Source organism: Chlamydotis macqueenii, chromosome 1 (genome assembly GCF_036417535.1).
Source record: "Chlamydotis macqueenii isolate bChlMac1 chromosome 1, bChlMac1.mat, whole genome shotgun sequence".
Taxonomy (NCBI): Eukaryota; Metazoa; Chordata; class Aves; order Otidiformes; family Otididae; genus Chlamydotis; species Chlamydotis macqueenii.
The window spans coordinates 10901451-10920720 of NC_141556.1; the positions used below are offsets into that span (position 1 = coordinate 10901451).

At 39.2% G+C, this 19270-nt stretch overlaps 1 protein-coding gene across 3 annotated transcripts in view; it reads left to right on the forward strand.

Annotated features, from left to right (window-relative positions):
- Window positions 1-15735: 15735 nt before the first annotated feature.
- The window catches only part of CACNA2D1 (calcium voltage-gated channel auxiliary subunit alpha2delta 1), a 405284-nt gene continuing 401749 nt past the window's right edge, over window positions 15736-19270 (forward strand). For all 3 annotated transcript variants that reach the window (XM_086745696.1, XM_086745707.1, XM_086745713.1), the window contains exon 1: window positions 15736-16349. In XM_086745696.1, the coding sequence (XP_086601822.1) occupies window positions 16255-16349 (95 nt within the window). In that variant the 5' untranslated portion in view covers window positions 15736-16254. The remainder of the gene's footprint in view (window positions 16350-19270) is intronic.

Here is a 19270-nt window from a genome sequence, read left to right on the forward strand (position 1 = left end):
CTTTTAATTGCTGCACTTAAATAAAAATATTTTGGTTAATTTTGCAGTTATGTAAGTCTTGTGTTAAATAATATGAATTTTATTTCAGCTGTTGTAAAAATAGAGCATGGAGTGGAGCATTGCAATTAAATGTTACAAGAATTGCAAAATCTACTCCTTTTTTTTTCATAAAAAAAATCCAAAACACTTAGCAAATTCAAAATTGTGATGACTGCCTCAGTATTGCATTTGCATTTTTCATCATTGTTAACATTTTAGATGTAAAATCAAACCATTGTTTAGCTGGCTTTAACTTACTGCTTTATTTATGTGGAACATTTTGAAGGAATGGGATTTGTGCCTACCTGGAACAAAACCAGATATGAAGACACTTTCTGAAGGGAAATGTCCGAGTTCTCATTGCTCTCCTGAGAGGAAACCTTGCTCTGACAGTGGCTCAGAGTTTATAGCTCATTATTTGTTCAGAGTAAGCATGACCATCTAATCCCTCTGAAGCAAAGATAACTGGTCATCCTTATCTGGGCTTGCATAAATTTGTATGTTAGTTTGAAAACAAGATAAGAGATCATATCTGATATTACTGAATTTAACATTCAGTCTTCAGTCTGAACGAATGTCAGTTTATAACTGAATCTTAGCAACATTTGCGTACATAGCCCAGGAGCTGACTTAGCATTCAAGTGCACCAAACAACTGTCTTGCCCAAAAATAGTATTAAAGGTAATTTATTTATTTAACAGTCAAATGGTTTAAATGGTTTGCTAGAAGAAGCGCTAACCAGCTAATGTTGGAGAGTGTTTTGTTCTGTCAAGAGTCAGTAAAAAAAAAAGTAGTAAGCGCTCACATTTCCTCATTTTTTATCCACTCCTGAAAAATGCATCTTTTGAGAAGGTGGTGGATAAAAGCTTTATCTGTCTGTTTCTAACCAAGCCTCAGAAAACATACAGAGCAAACCAGGGTTTGATTGCTCTGTATTTGCCCTAAGGGAGCAGAGGACTTCCAGTGTTTGTTGGCTACATATGGGCTGACACACTTAAATGTAGAGTGGAAAGGTTTTGGAGCATTTTTGATGGGCAATTAAATTGAATGGTGAATCACTGATAAATTAGATAATAAGAATAATAGAGAAAAAGAAACAAAAACCAATTTATGCTTGTATCAATCCAAGAAGTAATTCTGGATTTTGCTTGCCTGTTCTGGCCCTATGCTTGGAAATTTTAAGGCTATTATACGACAATGACAGAGAATCCTGCAAAAGAGTTATTTTTCCAGCATTGAACAAGAAATTATATTTCATCTGCTTTGATGCAAAGCTTTGCTAAAAAAGAAGAAAAGAAAAAAGAAGAAAATTAATGAGATCAAGAAACGTAACAATATAATACAGAAAAAGGAGAAAGGCATATGAGGAAAGGCATATATATTTTTCATATAGAAGAAAATACTACAAGGGAGAAGTAGCACAGTGAAAAAAAGAATATAAACATGAAAACTGGAAGGTAGGGAACAACAAATGTGAACTCTCTGTTAAAAGATAAATTATACTTAATTTATATTGTCTAGAGAGGCTTAGCACAATTATTTATTAGTGAAGAATGGTGTTATTCATGTTAAGGGAAATATGTACTCACTGTGGAAATAAAAATGAAGTGTGAGACTAGTCTGGGCAATTGCACTGCTGTTTCTGTTTCATGAGCTGGAAATACACCTTCTCTTTTGGCCCTCCTAGACTCTCACTGCTCCGATGGTCTTGATTCTCCTCTTCACATCTATCCGTGACTAATTTGTGCCCATTTATCCTTGTGCCAACATTATCCATTAGCTAAAACATGTTTTCTCTCTTTTCTGTCTGCTCGTACGTTTTCAGAGGGCGGTCATATTCCTTATCTGCCCCCAGCTCATAAAAGCGAAGTACATTATTTAATCCCAGGAACCCTTCTTGGCCCTTGCTCCAGTTTGAATGTGTTTGTTTATCGTGCTTGGCCAGAAGTGTATTCCACATCAGGATGGGGTCTCACAGGCTGTATCTGCATGGGAATGTAAGAAACAGGGTTCATACTCCCAGTTTTTCACACTCAGCCTGAATTCAAGCGCTTTAAAAAACAACCTAGATTACAGTATTGTATTCGGTTATTTTGCATCTACATAACATTAATGGGTCATAGTCATCCTGTAATTAGCTAATAAGTCCAGCAATTTTTTTTTCATATTAGTCCTTAAAGTAATGATTTTCTTCTTACTCTGTTAGTGCCATCATTCATCTTTTTCATTCTGAATGATGTTTGACCTTCCCCCATATTGGTAATTCCTTTGTGTCACCATTAAATTTTAACAGAACAATCACATATGAACCAAGATTACTAATGAAAATATTAGATGGAATAAGTCTCTAATCTAATATTTATCATAATTATCTAACGAACATTTTACTTTAACATTTCACTTTTTCTCTTTTAAGTCTATTCTTCACCCATTTTAAAATTCCTGTACTAATCCCTGACTTCTTTTTTTAGATAATAATTTTCCTTGTGGAATTGTATCCAATTGTATCCAGACTTTGTAAAAGTCTAGGTAGATTAGATGCATTTCATTTCCCTCGTCCAGAAAATCAAAGGAAAATATCAGCTTAATCCAGTATGATCAAGTAAGTCTTTGGTAAACTCATGTTGTACTTTATCACATTTTTTTCCTATTACTTTAATTACCTTCAAAAATCTCTTCTGAAGCATTTTAGAAAAGTGAGGTCAGAAACATGAGAGAAAGTATTTGTTTTGTTTTAAAGGCTATATCATAGTTATGACATAGCCATAGCTATGTCAGTTTTTTCCCTAATTTAACCTTATTGTAAAATGCCACTGCTTCTCTCCTTTATGAATGAAGTGACACTTCTGGTTCTTGTTTTAATTTCAATTTGATTTTTGGCAATTCGTACTTTATTCTAACACTTATTGACCTCAGGAATACAACATTTTCTGAGCGTTTTTTGCTAACTCCTTGCATCCTGATTTTATAAAGCAGAATTGGCAAGAAATTAATTCTGTTATCTCCAGTTGGCAGGAAGCTCCAAGCCATAGGATGATGAGGTCTTAATTATTTGCATCTTCATTCACTCAGCTAGGTACAAACAGAAGCAAACTTTAGTACTTGGGATGGTGGACCATTGGGCCCTTAGTGAACCTAAGGCTGCAACTGTACTTCTAGATCTGTTCTCATCTCTACATAGTAATTTCCACAGAATATTTAGTAAATTTAAAGGCTTCTTTCCCAATATCCATGAAATTCCATGCATAGCATAATTCAAAGATATCTAAAAACCAGTTAAATACCTGGAATTAAGGCCAAGGGCAGCAACTTCATTTCTTAGACATGATAATATGCTTACTAGAAGTATCAGGGAAAGATACAACCTATCTCCTCCCACAAATTCTTCAGACTCATTTCTCCTCCCTTACCTTCCTCAAAAGATCACTTTTTTCCTATCAACCCTGTCTCTCAAACTCGACCTCTCATGAATTATCCCACTCATCTTGCCACATCAAAACTAGACTACTACTTTCTGTTTATTTTTCCTTATTTAAATTCTCGTAAGCTCTTTTATGTGCTAAGAAGCCACTTTGCTTCTGCATCAAAGCTTCATGTTGCCTATATGACTGAAAAGCCCAAGTCTGGACCACCCTCCTTACCTTCTGACCAGAGTAAGGTGTGCCTGGCTAACTAGTGCAAAATTATATGGATAAAACAACAGATGAAAAAGAAAATAACAAGAATTGTATTCTTCACATCATTAAATGATTGATTGTAAAATTGGTCAAGCACTATGATGAGCAACAAAATATAGGAATTTGTAAAAAATGTAACAGTCTTGACCTCTCTCCTGCACATAGGCAATTGCACTTGTTGCAAAAGGCATTAGTAAAGCAGTGATCCCATGAACAGTGACTCTGCAACAAATCGTGAGATGATGCTGAATAGAAGATTGCACTGGCACAGGATCCCAGTGAAATGACAACATATCTCATTAGTAAATAGAGGGTAATGGTGCTCCCCAGAAAGTTGGATAAAACAAAATGTTTATACGCAGTTTTCAGACAGAAGGTTCAATGTATGAAATAATGAACTATCATTTGTGTTTTAAATATATTAAATATTTTGCTAACGACAATTTGCTGCTGCTGGTTGCTTCCACAGTTTCGTGGCCAGCGTGCCAGTTTGCATTCTGCAGTTATAGGAATGCGCCTTACCCAGCTTCTAGTACTCTGCTCCTCAGTGCTAATACCATCTTCTAGCTGATTTTGATGTGTGACCTGAAAGGATCAGTAACGAAGGGATATTAAGCTGTAAAGCTGCTATACTGGAAGTAGCCTTCAATCAAATAAACTCACAATCACATTACTTTCTCTTTGACGCGCAAATTCTCTACAGCTCCTTTAACACTATGGAGTTATTAAAAAAAAAGTGCTTCTAAAAAATTTTCCTGTTAAGCATCTTTCACCAAATGAAATAATATTAGAAAACTAGATGAAACATGAAATGGATAGACGGTATTATAGTAACACAAAGCAGTACAATAATGGGCTTGAATTTTTCACCGTTTCCATTACAGCTTCGGTATTTAGGGGTCACAGTTGAGCCACTGTAGATTGTATTGGAATGAAACTATAATTCAAAAATTTCTAGGTTACCAAGAGTTTTGCAAAGCAATTTTTGAGGTACTAAGGGAAGAAAATGAATATTTGTTTTTACTGGTTGTACATATTCTTCTTCCATGCGTTATGGTTGCTTTGAAAAATACAGATTTTTAAAAAATACAGAATGTTCTTTGTGAAGACGTCTACATTTATGGGTATTTTGTGGGTATTTTGTTTGAAACATTGGAGATTTTTCCAGTTTGAGAAAAAAATAGCTACCAAGCAGATGCACTAGCTATTTCAAAATACTGCCTCCCGCTACACCAACAGAAAACTGCACTGTTGATTGCTACTGCTTAATATCGTCTCCCACACATTTAGAAAGCCATGATTTCTAGAGTGAAATATCCAGGACAGTTCACTGAAATGAGGCTTGGCATCTGGATTGCTAGCCTGGCTGTAATCACCCTCTGAGTTATAGAGCTTGTAAATCACATATCAAAACACGGGAACACATCAATTAACGTTCGACTGGAAACAAATCAAGGACAAGCCTACAGTGTGACATTCTGCCAGTTTTATTTTGAATAGATGTGGGGGAAAAGCTGAAATGTTTGGTCACAGCCTTTATTTACCCAATCTGTCTTATATACTATTGCATAATGCTATCATAATATTAATATGCAAATTGCCACTCAAATAAAAGCCATGCTTTCCCCATTGATTTTCAGCAGAGCTTCTGTTACAAAGAAAAATACTTAGCACTTATATTCCTTTTTGATCTTCAAGACTCTTTTAGTACATTTTAATTAATCCTTTTCCTTTCATTTTTCTGACCCTGCATTAGGTTTTCTGCCTCCTTTACCCATGTACTCTCAAGGTTATGTTCTCCTCTCAATGCTTTCTCAAGACTTTTCATGTTTTCACAAATGATTTCCCTCTCATCTCTTTTTATGCCTAGAAAGCAGGCCTGGGGAGGCTGGCCAGAAGAAAAGGCCAGACAAGGGCAGAAGTTTCCAAGGTCAAAAAGAAACAAAGGAACTCTATTTCCAGGGAATAATGAACAATGATCCCATCTACTACTGCTGATGCCTTTTCTTAGCAGGTGCCTCAGTCTGGTCTCAGGAAATCTCTGGGGAGGTGGCAAGGTGACTTCTCTCTAGGACATCATGCAAGATGTGGTTCAGCCGGCCTCAAGACTGTTGTGCGTGGGTGTCCAGTCCACAGTGCCAGATGAGAAAATAGCAGTAGCCTCTTGTGGAAAGGAACTTTTTCTCCTCAAAGAGGATTTCTGCTGCAGTGTCGCGTGGGAGGCAGAACATGCTTAGGTCCTACAGGAATTTCCCAGCTCCCTGGGAAAACATTGGTCTGTGTTATAAAAGGAAAACTCTCAGTCTAGATTTATCCTCTTAAAAATTAAGAGCCTTTTTTATTTTAAGGATTCTAATTTTATATGCTTAATTATATTATACCCTGGATTACTGTTACTTATCCTGTACTTTAGGTAGATGTTTTGATGACCATTTCAAATACTGGGCTACTAATGCATACAAGCAGTTGAGGTGCTGCATACCCTTCTGAAAAAGACTGGTCACAAACTGGGCACCACTTCTGACCTACTTAAACTCTAAATCCAGGATTTCAACAGCACACAGGACAAATGAAAGGTTCCATTTCACTCTCAGAGCACAGATGGGCACATGTGCGACTTGACAACGGGCTTCCCTTTGTAATAAAAAGGGGAAAATTTTTGTGGTACTCCTGGAGTCACTCATCTGCATGGGGGAAAGGCTTTCTCTACTCTATGGAGGAGGGACTGGACATTTAAAGACACAATTCCTATCACAGCTATTGATTGAAATAGATGTCAGATTGTTATAATTTTCATATGACATTTTAAGAGTTACAGTATGATAAATGATCATTATGTTTACTTAAAGAGAAATAGGGCTAGTAGTTTCCCAAAGTGAAAGGAGTTTCTTTTTTTTTAACAAAAGACAAATTATGTCAATAACCCTATTTTCTCTGTTTCCTTTTAAAATTATTTTTAAGAACCATTGGTTATAAGTGTAATGAAATACCTGAAAAGTCTTCTGAAAAGGAAATATTGCTAGCTGTTATTGCAACATATAATCTTGAAATATCAAAATAATTCTTACGCTTTTTTCCCATAATAGTTTCAAATTGCAATAGTTTGTAATTTATCAGTAATTGGTTTTATTTTAACTTTGTTTTATCATATGACAAGATAAGAAATATTAAACTATACATATCTCTCTTTACCAGGAGATTCTACTTAAGATGTTTTCAGAATACGTCTTAACTAACAGCAAATGTTGTCTGACAACAGAATTTAAAGTTTACTCAAAAATAAAAACAGGTACCCAGTGTGTTAGCCGATACACTTTGCTCTTGTAAATGTGTTGGGCAGTGGATGTAATGAGCTGTCTTTCAATTTGAGGAGATACAGTCATGTAGTTAATTTATAATTCACCTAAGACATAAAATTTATGATTAAATCTTAATTCTTTCAAGTAATAGAGCTCTATGTTTTTCAACCTTTTAGTTCTAAATCAGTGCCGCTGGTAGCACATTTATAGCTAGTAAATCCGTGATGCTGGAAACCCACATAGCTCCACATTAACTTGCACTGCATACACTTTGACTTCACTGGATTTTTTAGATTGTACCAAAAATTGCAAACTAGGATTAAGTTTAAAGGGCTTGAGTGAGAGCAGATTGTTACCTTAAGTAACTTATTATTTAAGTAGCTTGATATCTTCTGAAAATGTCCACATTCCTCTGTGTCATTTCTTTTTGTTTCTCTTGTACTGCTTAGGGTGTGGGTATTTATATTTTATACATATATATATATATATGGCTATATATATAGCCAGATTGTCTTTGTCCTCCTCTTAGGAAAAAAAATTAAAAAAACAAAATTAAAAAAACAAAATTAAAAAAACAACTACTCAACTTACTTCCCTTCACACCTTCTTTAAATTCTCATGGTTACTATGGAAACAGCTATTAAATTAGGAGTGATAGTAATTAATAACATCTGCAAGTGCAATATGAATTCCGCAACATAATTAATCCGAGCATTTGGAGTAGTTTGTAAAGAGCTGCCCTTTTTGCTCCACATGGAACTGCAGACTGTGCAGAGCCAATCATAACAAGGGGGCTCAACATCACCCTACTGATATATTATGGCTTGTGAAATTGTTTGGACTATAAAGGGGGTATTAACCTGTACGAATAAATTACATATTTATTGCATAGTTTCATGGTGTACAATTCTGGAAAGAATTAGACCCGTACAGATATTATGAGCACATACAAAAATTTTACTTCACACTTTCAGACAACATAAAAATACTCACTGCTAAAATGATAGCAGAAGCTTGAAATGTAACTTTTAAATCCAGTCCTTCATTTTAATTAGAGACTGAGGTTGATCAGATGTGCAAGTTTACCTACAGCTGTTTTTATCTTTTGTCTTTTCACTTTAAAAGCTGAATAGGAATTTTTTAAGAACTGCTAATTAAGGATTTTTAGCAAATGCTGAAAGAGATGAGAGAACCTATCTGCCCTTAGGCTTTATCAGAGAAGAAATATTATAAATATGTATTTATTATTTTAATATTTCTTAAGGGTACTTGGCATAAAGTATATAATCTATCTCACCAACTTCTCTCATTAGAAAATACATGTACACAGAAGATTAAAGTTTACCTTATATAATTTCTGCAGTTGACGTAAAATGTATAGCAGACCCTGTATTATCAGACGGCAGTATACAGCATCGCATAGAAGTGAGTCCTGCTCACACCCTGAGCACGAGTAGTGAGTCTTGTGCTCCTAAACCAGAAGCTACATAGCATCCATCATCTGAGCTAATAATCTCTGTTAGGGGCAAATTATGTTAGATTAGGCATTAGAAGTGGACATGCACGCAGCAGTACATGTAGACCAAATCTCTGTCCATGTTCTCCTTCTCCTTCTTCTTTGTAACCCCTCCCACTTACCTGCACTTCTTCCTTTTCAGCACTGTTTTCCTTCCCCTTACTATCTGATCTTCCTAACCAGCTTTTTTTCCTCCTCATTTTCCTGTTTTCTTGTTTTACTTTACTTTTCCCCACTTCATTTTTCCTTTCCTTTTTGAAATTTAATCTTCTTTTTATGACACAAATTTACTGTTTTGTCTTCATTTCCACATGCATACCCTTCCTTCTTTATTTGTACTTTCTTGTTCTCTCCTCTATTATCTTCCATTCTTACCTTTTTTTCCCATCTCCTCACTGCTCCATATTCCTTCTGGGTTACTTTTGTGTTCACTAACAGTGTGTAAATCAGGTGAAATAGGAGACCAATATCATCTCAACCACCTATTTTGGGACAGGATGCATCATTCTCTGGAGGTGCTGGTCTGTGTCCATTGACTACAAATGGAGCCAAGATCACTGTTTTTTCCACGCTGTTAAACTTAAAAGCATCAGGAAGCTGGTGATGCAACAATGAATGCAAACACCACTCTGTAAAAGATTCCTGGAGGCAGTTCTCTTTCATGCACAATACCTTGTCCTAAGATACCAATGCTCACGCACTCTCGGGCTGCTATTCTCAGCTGAGAGCACAAATCAGTTAAACAATGGTCATTTAATTCAAAGCACCGTACTTAATGTTGTTACTTGTTTGATAAGACAAAATAAATATTTTTTTTTCCTTGTAGGTAGACCATGTTTATCTCACACAGTGGAGAATGGCAACAGTAACTGTTCCCAAAAGCAGGGCGTCAGATATAACTTTCCCCCTAAGCTTTAGCTCACCCCGTTAAACTTCCAAAAGCAGCATCTCTGGCTGGACTGCATGACAGCACCCATTCTTTTGCAGGAATATTGCTAATTAAAATCTCAGCCAAAACTTCTGAATGCAGCTTTCATAGCCACCTGGTTAATTAGGTTAGACGGATTAAGCAGGTATGAGATATTGAGGCGGCTTCACTCCATTGGGCTGGAAGTGGTTTGCCATGATTATTCTGATTGCCACCTCAGAGAGCAGCTGTCCTCTCCTTCCAGAGGGACCATGTACCCGGTTTTAGTCCTATAAAGTTGCAAGATCTCAGATTTCAGGAGAGTAGCATTCTTACATTTAGAAAAGCTTCTACTGGTGTAAGGATGAATCTCACAGGGTTAAAATTTGGGGAGAAATTGTCTGATTTAGGAGGTGAAAGAAGAAATAGATAAATATTTTCGGTTTCAGGAAAGAATTATATCTGCTTAAAGTCTATGGAATGGATAGAATAAACTAAGTTAAAATAGATTAGAGGCTGAGTGGAAGACAGACAATGTTGTACAAAAATATTTTGTCACTTAATCACATCTTTATATAAAATATATATGTTATTTGTATAAGACTATTCTTAGAAGTTATATTTCTCTACAAGCTCAGAACATACCACAGTTTAAAATTTATAATTGAGGGTTTCCTTCAGCAAGATTACTGACATTTATGGTTTTCTGTGAATAGTGTCACAACATCAATATGAGATTTACAATGAGCACTTCAACATACACTGTGAAATACTATACAGTGATTCTTGAACAAAAAAAAGTTCATTTTCCTTAAAAGCTCAGAAGAATAAAAATAATAATACTAGAATAACAAAGAACCTTTCAGAACCAAACTACTATCTCCACTTAGTGCTACAGTGTCCTGCATAAATGCATCAGGATCAGTGATAATTGAATAAACTTTGCATTATGCTTGCTCCTTAAATGGATGAAGTTTTACAAGCCTGCCACTTCATTTTAAGGTAGTTTTCTTTGGTATTCATCAAGAGAATATTTATTATGCTGGAATACATGTTTCAATATTAAACTATCCTTATATTATTGTTGATTTAATACCAGTGTCAAAAAAAATCAACCAAAAAAAAAAAAAACTTTCAGTGTGAAAATGCATATATCCCTGCTCTCATTACTAGAATTAGAATGAATGTTTTCCTCAATTCTGACAATAAAAAGAAAAAAAAATAAACTATTTTATCAGATAGAGAAAGTTTTGCTACTAGATTCAGCATGCTTATTCAAATATGAATAGAAACAAGGGTGAGAATAAAACAGTGTTGACTGCCTTGCTGCTGGATGGAGCTCACAAAGTTTCTACAATATAAAGTGATATCCAATTCAAATATGTAAAACAATTCAGCTCACTTTGCAATGGGCCAGATCTTGCATTTCTATCCAGTGCAGACTTCAATAAGAGTGTTTTTTTCCCCTGAAATTAGAAATTGAGATCAGGCTGCCTGCACTCTCCAGTCAGTCCCCCACAAGCAAATAGGATAAGAATTATTCAGTAAGATTATTCCCTCCTGCCCTGTGTAACACGCAGACATAAAGAAGATACTACACACCAGGAAAAAAAATGGTATTTTGGTATCCCTGTGTCACGGATTAAGACCTTGTCGTACTTTTTACAGTATTTCAGCAAGCGCATTTTGGCTGAACTGAATGATATCTGGGGTTCCATCCAGCAAAGTACTTGTCACCCCAGCTACAGGGGTGAAGTGTGCTCAGCAGATTAGCATCAGCGAGAATAACAGCCACTACCGATTTACTGAATGTAACAACAAAAAAAGACACTTGGTCATTGCATGCTTTCCATTCACACAAGTGCTACAATCACTGTATATGCTAAATCTTAAACTGCCACTGTTCTCCAAACATTTTATGACAATGCTGATTACTGAAGAGTGAGTTTATATACCAGCATAAAACCAGATTAATAAAATTGTGAATCTGGTTCTAACTTAATATCTGGGGTTTTTTAAAGAAAAATGCTTAAGAGACAGCTATTTCTCTCTCACACTGGATTTGTGACAGCATAAATAATTTATGAAAATCCAAATAATATATCCATAAATTGAAATCAAAGTGAAAGGTTTGATCATGAATTACTACTTTTAACTGATATACTGAACTGAGAAGAAGCCTTTGATGCAAAATAACTTTCATATTTTTTGCAATAGGAATTTTTATTTCTGAAATACGGACCACTGCAGCCAATTGAAAGATTCTCAGTAATTTCAGAAGAATCACAGAAAAGAATAGTAGAATCATTTAGGTTGGAAAAGACCTTTAAGATCACCAAGTTCAACCGTAAACCCAACACTGCCAAGTCCACCAAGTAGGTGCAAAGTAAACTTTTTGCAAGACCCCTCTCATTATATCAATCCCTGTCATTCCTGTGCTCCTTCACAGAAAGGTCTCGGTCAGATATGACAGGCAATAAATTTAGAAAGAGATGAAGTAAGAATGAAGAAAGATTTACTTTCGTGGTTTGTCATTCAAGTCTATATTTAAGTGCTTAAAAAAGAAGACTTGTCAGCTGTAATAGATCTTTAGGAACCTTAACACAGATAAATTATAACAGTATCTGCAGTGCAACGTTACTGTGAAGCACAAACCATATGTTTAAAATATTGTTTGAAACGTGACTGCGTAGGGAAATAGTATAATCATCAAATGTAAAGGAATTGATTGCTTAGGAGATTTTAATGGCTTTTTAAAATTTAATGATGAAACTATGATTGTGCTTTTTATTTTTTTCCTGGATTATGGGAGATTGAAGAAATACCAGAAACCTAATTCTGCTAGCATTATGTTCTAAGTCAATCACACTTTCCCATCAAAGCTAGTGGGAACTCATTTGAGTGTGATTACTGATATCTATACATGTTTGTAGGATGAGGTCAACATTTCTAAACATTCTGCATCTTTATTAAATACCTGGCACATAAATGCATTTTAGGCCATAAATAATTAGGTGAAATGAAAGGGTAAGTAAATAGTAAATAACACATTACTCCTGGAGTAACTACTGCACTTTCTTCTTCCCTCTGCTTCAGGGTGGCATTGGCTTCCTAAGTTTCAAATTCCAAAAAAAGGCAAAAATTCAAACCCCAGCTTCAAGCCTCAATTTTGAAGGCAAACTGTTGCTCGAGTCCAACATTTCTCAAAACTAGGCTCCTGTCCAAGCTTGCTTGTAAATCATGTAAAGCTTGCAGGCAGAACCTGAGTTGCGTATCACAGATCTGAGTCTTCCTGTGAATGCCACACAGGTGGCCCTTGCTGAGCTCCGTCTTCCAGCCCTGGCTGCTCCACAACACCTCACCCAGCTTGTCTAGAGCTATCCTGGGTATTTCTCCTCCGTGCCGCAGATGCCTGCAGACAACCTTTCTCTTCTCCCTCATCCCTGAGTTTCAGTGGGCTCCATGGGCATTCACTTGCACCTAAGTGCCATTCCCTGGAGGATTACCTTGCAGAGAGTCTTGTTATACAGTTGTAAACAGCACTGTAGATCTGACGCTTCAAACCTGGCTATTTTAAAATGAAGTGGCATTTTCTCTAGCATCTTTTTCACATCAGCCATTGTTACAGTGTATTAGTACTGATGAAACAGTCACAATACGGACGTTACAGCATTACGTGGGGTGCCAACCCACCCATGCATTGCACCGTTGCATTGCTAGCTACGTGTTGTTGTTGTTGGAATTAGTAGCAGTAATTATTGCCCTAAGGAGCTCTATAAATGATGGATGCAGCATCAGAAATGTAGGCTTACAGGAAATTATACTAATGATGAAAGAAACATTCCTGTGTAACCCTATTCTTTTCTATTTATTATTTTACGTTACCATTCTTTGCTCTTCCTTTGTCTCGTGTACATCATATTGAAAGAGAACATCTGAGGGAGAGTAGTCTTGCCTACTGAAACCATGTGCCATGTGGGTTTGCACAGTCATTTTCACCCTCTTGCCCTGACCAAGGTGTGCATCCTTTTCCGCTTCCCCACTTCAGTGGAAGAGCCACTCTTTCCCTGCTCAGTGCCCATGGCTTAGTGAGCAGTGTGTGAGCCTCTGGGGGAAGCACAGCTGGGAATTGCTTTCCTGTTGAGCAGAGATTACATGGCCAAGTGCTGGGTCCTTCAGGTAGGGAAGGAGCCAGGCAGGGCACTGCCATCCTTTATCCTGAAGAGGTATTGCCTGAGTGTTAATCCATCACTGTGTTGCCCACTGCGAAGTTTTTTGGTGTTTTGGGGCACCACTACCAGAAGAACATCTAGTTTGTGGATCTGAGCAGAGTTTAGTCATGAACTTGTGCAGACCTTGAGTCCTATCAAGGAGCAGAACCAGTAGTTTTTTGGGAATATTCATGTTCATAACTGAATTGATGTCCTCTTGGTACTGGATAATGCTACCTTTACACAGTGTGGGGCCCCAGGAGTGAGGAGATGTCTTAAATGACACTGTAAGAAGTAAATTTGTCATGGCCTTCTACAACTGGAACTACTCCACATTTCCAGCCTCTTTCCTCTGTGCATTTGTCCAAATCTTTACCCCATTCCCAGGCGTCTTCTCTCCACTCTGGCTCTCATCTTGATACATCCAATGTGAAGCAGGACCCCTGTGTCACACAGCCATGACTCGTACCTTGCAGCAGAGGCCATCGGTTCCTCTACATCCCTGTAGGAAAGCAGAGCTGCTTGGACGAGCAGTTATAACTGAGTATCTGAAGTGTTGCTACTGATATGGCAGAACCGTAAAGCCTATGGTGACCTACAGAACCTGGGCTGTAGGTCCTCTTCACACTGTTTGAGACTACGGGCTGCAGTGTCATTTTATAAATTGCTGTTTTGGACTTGCATCCAAACCCTGAATCCTATGTACCTACAAGTAGGTGGGTAGGTGAAGACAACTGGGAGTTCTTCCCACCAGCTCCAAAGTGCCAGCTCCCACCCAGAAACAATGTAGATGAGTGACTGCATGCTTCACAGATTGCAACTGAAATATCGTGCTGGCTTGGAGCCTGGGCAATGTGAACACTCAATTCTTCATTTGTGGATCTCAGCTTTGGTTCTTTCACCACCTTTAAAACAGAGATGAGCACTTTTCCAGTTTATAGAAACCGTTGTGAGTTAATACATTTAAGGTGACTTTGCTTCATCCCTGGAAACATTCAAGGCCAGGTTGGACCGGGCTCTGAGCAACCTGATCTGGTTAAAGATGTCCCTGCTCCTTGCAGGGGGCTTGGACTGATGATCTTTAAAGGTCCCTTCAACCCAAACTATTCTGTGATTCTATGGTTCTATGATTGTATGAAGGTGCTGTGACCCTTAAATACAAAGGGTGTGAAAACAACATGAATACTGAGTCTGCTATTTCATTTTCACCTGTTGGACTAAATAAAGATATAAAAATATAAATATAATTACATAACTATATTTAATTAATTAAATAAAAATATACATGCATATAAAAAGAAAGGAAAAAACCAACAAACAAAAATAACAACCTATAAATAGGAAAGGAAATCAAAATTGCTACAGAACTTTTAACTGCTTTAGTTAAGCTAACTGCTTTAGTTAAGCTAAGAAATATTTCCCTGGGTTACGTTCTCCATTTGTACAGAGAATGTATAGTTGCCACAGAGACTGGTATATGTGAACACGGGTGAAATAAAGGACGGGAGAGGGAGTTTTCCCTCTGAATTTTCAAAGGAATCTGAAAGTGGCATCCAGGTTGGAGATGCGGCTGGGGCGGGGACGGAGCCGAGGGCTCCCGGCCGTACCCCAGGGACCCGCGTCCCAGAAGTGCTGCGGGGACGGGACTCTGCGGGGGGCGAGGGCGGCCGCGCTGCTCCGCCGCCTCCGCGATGCTCCGCGGGCGCGCTGCTACAGCCAGCGGCGGAAAAAGCGACATTTACATATACATATATACATGCAGCCCAGGCTGGTGGCACATGGGCTATGCGCAGCTGCTGCTTAAACGGGAGGAGGGGAGGAATTAAAAGAAGGCACGAATCGGTTTTAAAAATAGCGGCCGGGCGGTGCGGCACGCAGCCCCGCGGAGGGCGGCGCGGGGCGGGGCGGGAACCCAGCTCCCGCGGGGGCGGCCCGGCCCGCCCCAGCTCAGCTCAGCTCAACCCGGCCCGGCCCAGCCCAGCTGAACCCAGCCCAGCCCAGCCCGGCCCGGGGAGTGCTCGGCTGCCTTGTAAGGAGCGGGGCCGCCACAGGGCCCGGCGCCCTCCCCGGCTCCCCGCCCCGACTTCCCGGCGGGGAAGGCAGGAGCTGGCAGCGATCTGCCCGTCTCCCAACTCTCTCCCTTTCTGCCTTGCGGAGCCCCCACCCCGCCTGCCTCTCCCCTCCTCCTCTTGCTCTGCGATCGGGGGATAAATCAGGGACGGACAGACACACACCCCCGGGCGAGCGGAGATCCATTACAAAAGTAGCCCTGATGGCGGCGGATCGGATGGAGCTGGAGCTGCTGCTGGAGTAGCAGAGAGTGGAGTATCTGGCTCGCTTTTTCTCCTCTTCCCCCTCTCCACCCACAGATCTCCATCGTTTCTCCTCCTCCTTCCCACCCTCGGCCGCGCTCCCGCTTCTCCGCACATCTCTGGGCAGCGCCTCCTGCGAGGGGGCGGGTGGGGGGGGGGGTGGAGAGGAGGAGGCTTTAAAAAACAACACCCCCCCCGCGCCGCCACCACCATCACACACACGCAATAATTGAATTTATTATTATTGCCGTCTCGCCGACTTGGGGAAGGGGGATCGATCTTCGATCAGGAAGATGGCTGCTGGCTGGCTGCTGGTCTTCAGCCTGACACTTTTCCAGTCGCTGGTGATGAACCACTCCTCGGAGGGACCCTTCCCTTCGGCCACCACGTAAGTCCCGCGTGGGGAGGGGGGGAGTGGGCAGGGGGCACGGCCAGGGCGGGGGAGAGCGCGGCGCCGGCGAAAATACAAAGGGAAAATCAAGTCAAGTCCGGGCGGAAAGTGAGGTAAAATTACAGGATTTCGGCTGCTTTTGCTGTGGGAAAGAGTGACGACAGGGGAGGGTCCCTCCGGGGCGGTCGGGGGAGAGCGCGGCCGCGGCCGGTAAAGGCTTCGTCCGAGAGCCAGAGCCCCGCTCCCGAGTACCAGAGCCCCACTCCCGAGTGGATCCTGGCTGGAAATAAACCGCGGGCGGCGCGGCCATGCCCAGACGAAAGTTTCGAGTTACACAGAGCCCGCCCCCTCATCCCCCAAAGGTTATTTCAGCCCGCTGGAGTTTTAACACTATTTAAAAAAAAAACAAAAAACTTTCGCACTTCTATTAAAATTCACGCAAAAGGCAGATTTTCTTGCCTTTCCGCGGCAGGCGTGTGGAGCAGGCAGGCGAGCGTTGCTTTTGAGTTTTGAGCCTGTGTTGGAGCTCCCTCCCAGCTGGATGCGTCCCAGGGCACCCCGGGAACATTTTGACAGCGGCGGGATTTGTTTTCCGGCCGCTGTTGCTGGTGGGCCGTTGCGTGTGCCCACGCGTGTGCCAGAGCGGAGGGGCTTTAGCGGGCTTCAGGCAACACGGCTGAAAGAACTGCTTCCTTCAGGGCTGGCCTTGCAAGCGTTACTTCTCAAAAATCACCTTCGCGAGAGCGGCTGGATGCTCTCGGTGCAAGCAGCTTCGTGTTTTGCGTGGCCGTGAGATAGAAATCTTTAAAGCACTGCGTACTTAGTGATGTGAAAGTGTTGCCCGGAGCAGTGCAAAGATCACATCATGAAAGCATGAGATACAAGAAAGGCAGCAATAAGCCACTACATCACATTTGAGATTCGCCTACAGATTGGGGGAAAAAAACCAAAAAAAACCAACAAACCACCCGCACCAAAACACTATGGACTAATGACCGTGTTTTCTTCCTTCTTCTTTCTTCCTCGCCTTATTTTTTTTTTTTTTTTGAAACACTTACCTTAGTCCCTGAATCTAGGTGAAAGCTACCAGTAGGTAACTTTTAAGTGGATGACTCACTTTAATGCATTTTACATAAGAAAAACAGTGCTAATGGCAGTCTTCCCTATTGTTTAAGGCTGGATAGAATTTGTTGCCCTCCTTCATCCTGTGCAGAAGGATGAGTTTACAGCAATTCCCAGCAATGCGTTTTCACCAATTAGGGCTGCTGGTAGGCTGTTATAATTGGATTCAGTTCTGAGTATCGGTTCCATTATGAAAGACTCAAAGGGATGCTCGCACTGTTAAATGAAAGAAAGGAATACAAAGATAAGTGTGAAATAACCACTTAATGTCTTCTAAGTTAAATAAATATAGCTTTTCGTTGACGGAAAGATTATCTTTTAACATATTCTCGTGTTGCAGTTCATAAAGATGTGCCTTGCAGAAGCAAGAGTGACAAAATACAAAGCCAGGGCTTTTTAAGTCACTGCTTTTCTTGTGTTTGAGCTCCTGTGTTTGCTGTTTCTTCCTGAGCTGATAAGGTTATGATACACAAGTAATTACAATGTATCCTCTACAGACATTTTTAATAGTTTTAAAAGAGAAAGAAATACAGAGCCTAGTGAAATTAAAAGAATAGTGTATAAAAAGAATATTGTATAATTTCAAAGAGAAGTCTAGATCACTTTTTAGCATAACATCATGTGATGTTTCTGTAAAACTGTTTTTGTCCCTCAGTCCATGTTTTCTAATTCCCTTCAGAATTTACCTTTACTGCCAGTCACAATAATAGGAATTGTCAACAGGAAAACATCATATATAATATAACTTTAATTATAACTGTACCTATGATTAAGTAATTCAGAATATTATGTTAGTCAATAGCATTTCCACATTCTACACAATCTGCTTGCTGTTGGCCTTTTTTTTCTCATTATTATTCCAGTGAAATATTGTAGAAACAATCTACAGCGCCTGTCCATCCTTCATAGTAATGTTTCGCCTTTGAAATTAAATCAAAGGGCAAATAAGGCTTAGTTCATTTAGAAGACAGCACAACAGGTTGATGCAGGGAGAGCTGCTTTGCAAAAAGTAATGATGTAACAGGTGAAAGAGAAAAGAATTTTTCGATTCTTTTTTAAGACTTGTCAGCGGTGTTTTGTTTCCTACTATAGATTTCAAATGGGGAAGAACAAAGAGAAGTGATGCAAATGCCCTTAATGTGAAAAATTTTATATTTTAAGAATACTGAAATAGGAAAAAAAAACATAAGAGAAGAGAATAAAGGAAAGAAAGGATATTAATAATGGAAGAACTGAAGGTTTGCTGATACTATGTTCTTAGCTACCTGCTTTATTTTCAGTCTCTTTTTCTTTTAGTTAAAAAGTTGGTCTGAGGAAGCAGTATTTCCCAGCTGTTGTATGAAAAACATGCATATTTAGGGCTATATAGTTCATTATTTGGTCAACAACTCATTATTGTACAAATTACTTTTCCTTCAGTCATCTGTTCCTTCTGCATCAGTAAATATTTTACCATGTGCTTTTACTAAAATATTCAGAAGTCCTTATTACCAATACACTAGTATACAAGTATGAAACATTTTTAGCAAAAGATGCTGAAGGTTTAAGCAATGCCTGTTTCATGGAATCTCAGTCATTTGATTAATTTTACTTCTCTGACAAGGCAAATAGGCTCTGGTATATTTAACCAGCAATGCAGAGAGGATTTCAAGTGCTGTATGAAAAGGGAGCCTTAATTTTTCATTGAAAATCTGAGCAGGTGGTATAATCACATTTGTTGCTTCCTGTCTTGGAATATTTCACTGCAAATATTAAAGACTTTTCTTTAATGAACTATTTAAGTGTAGCAGTAATTA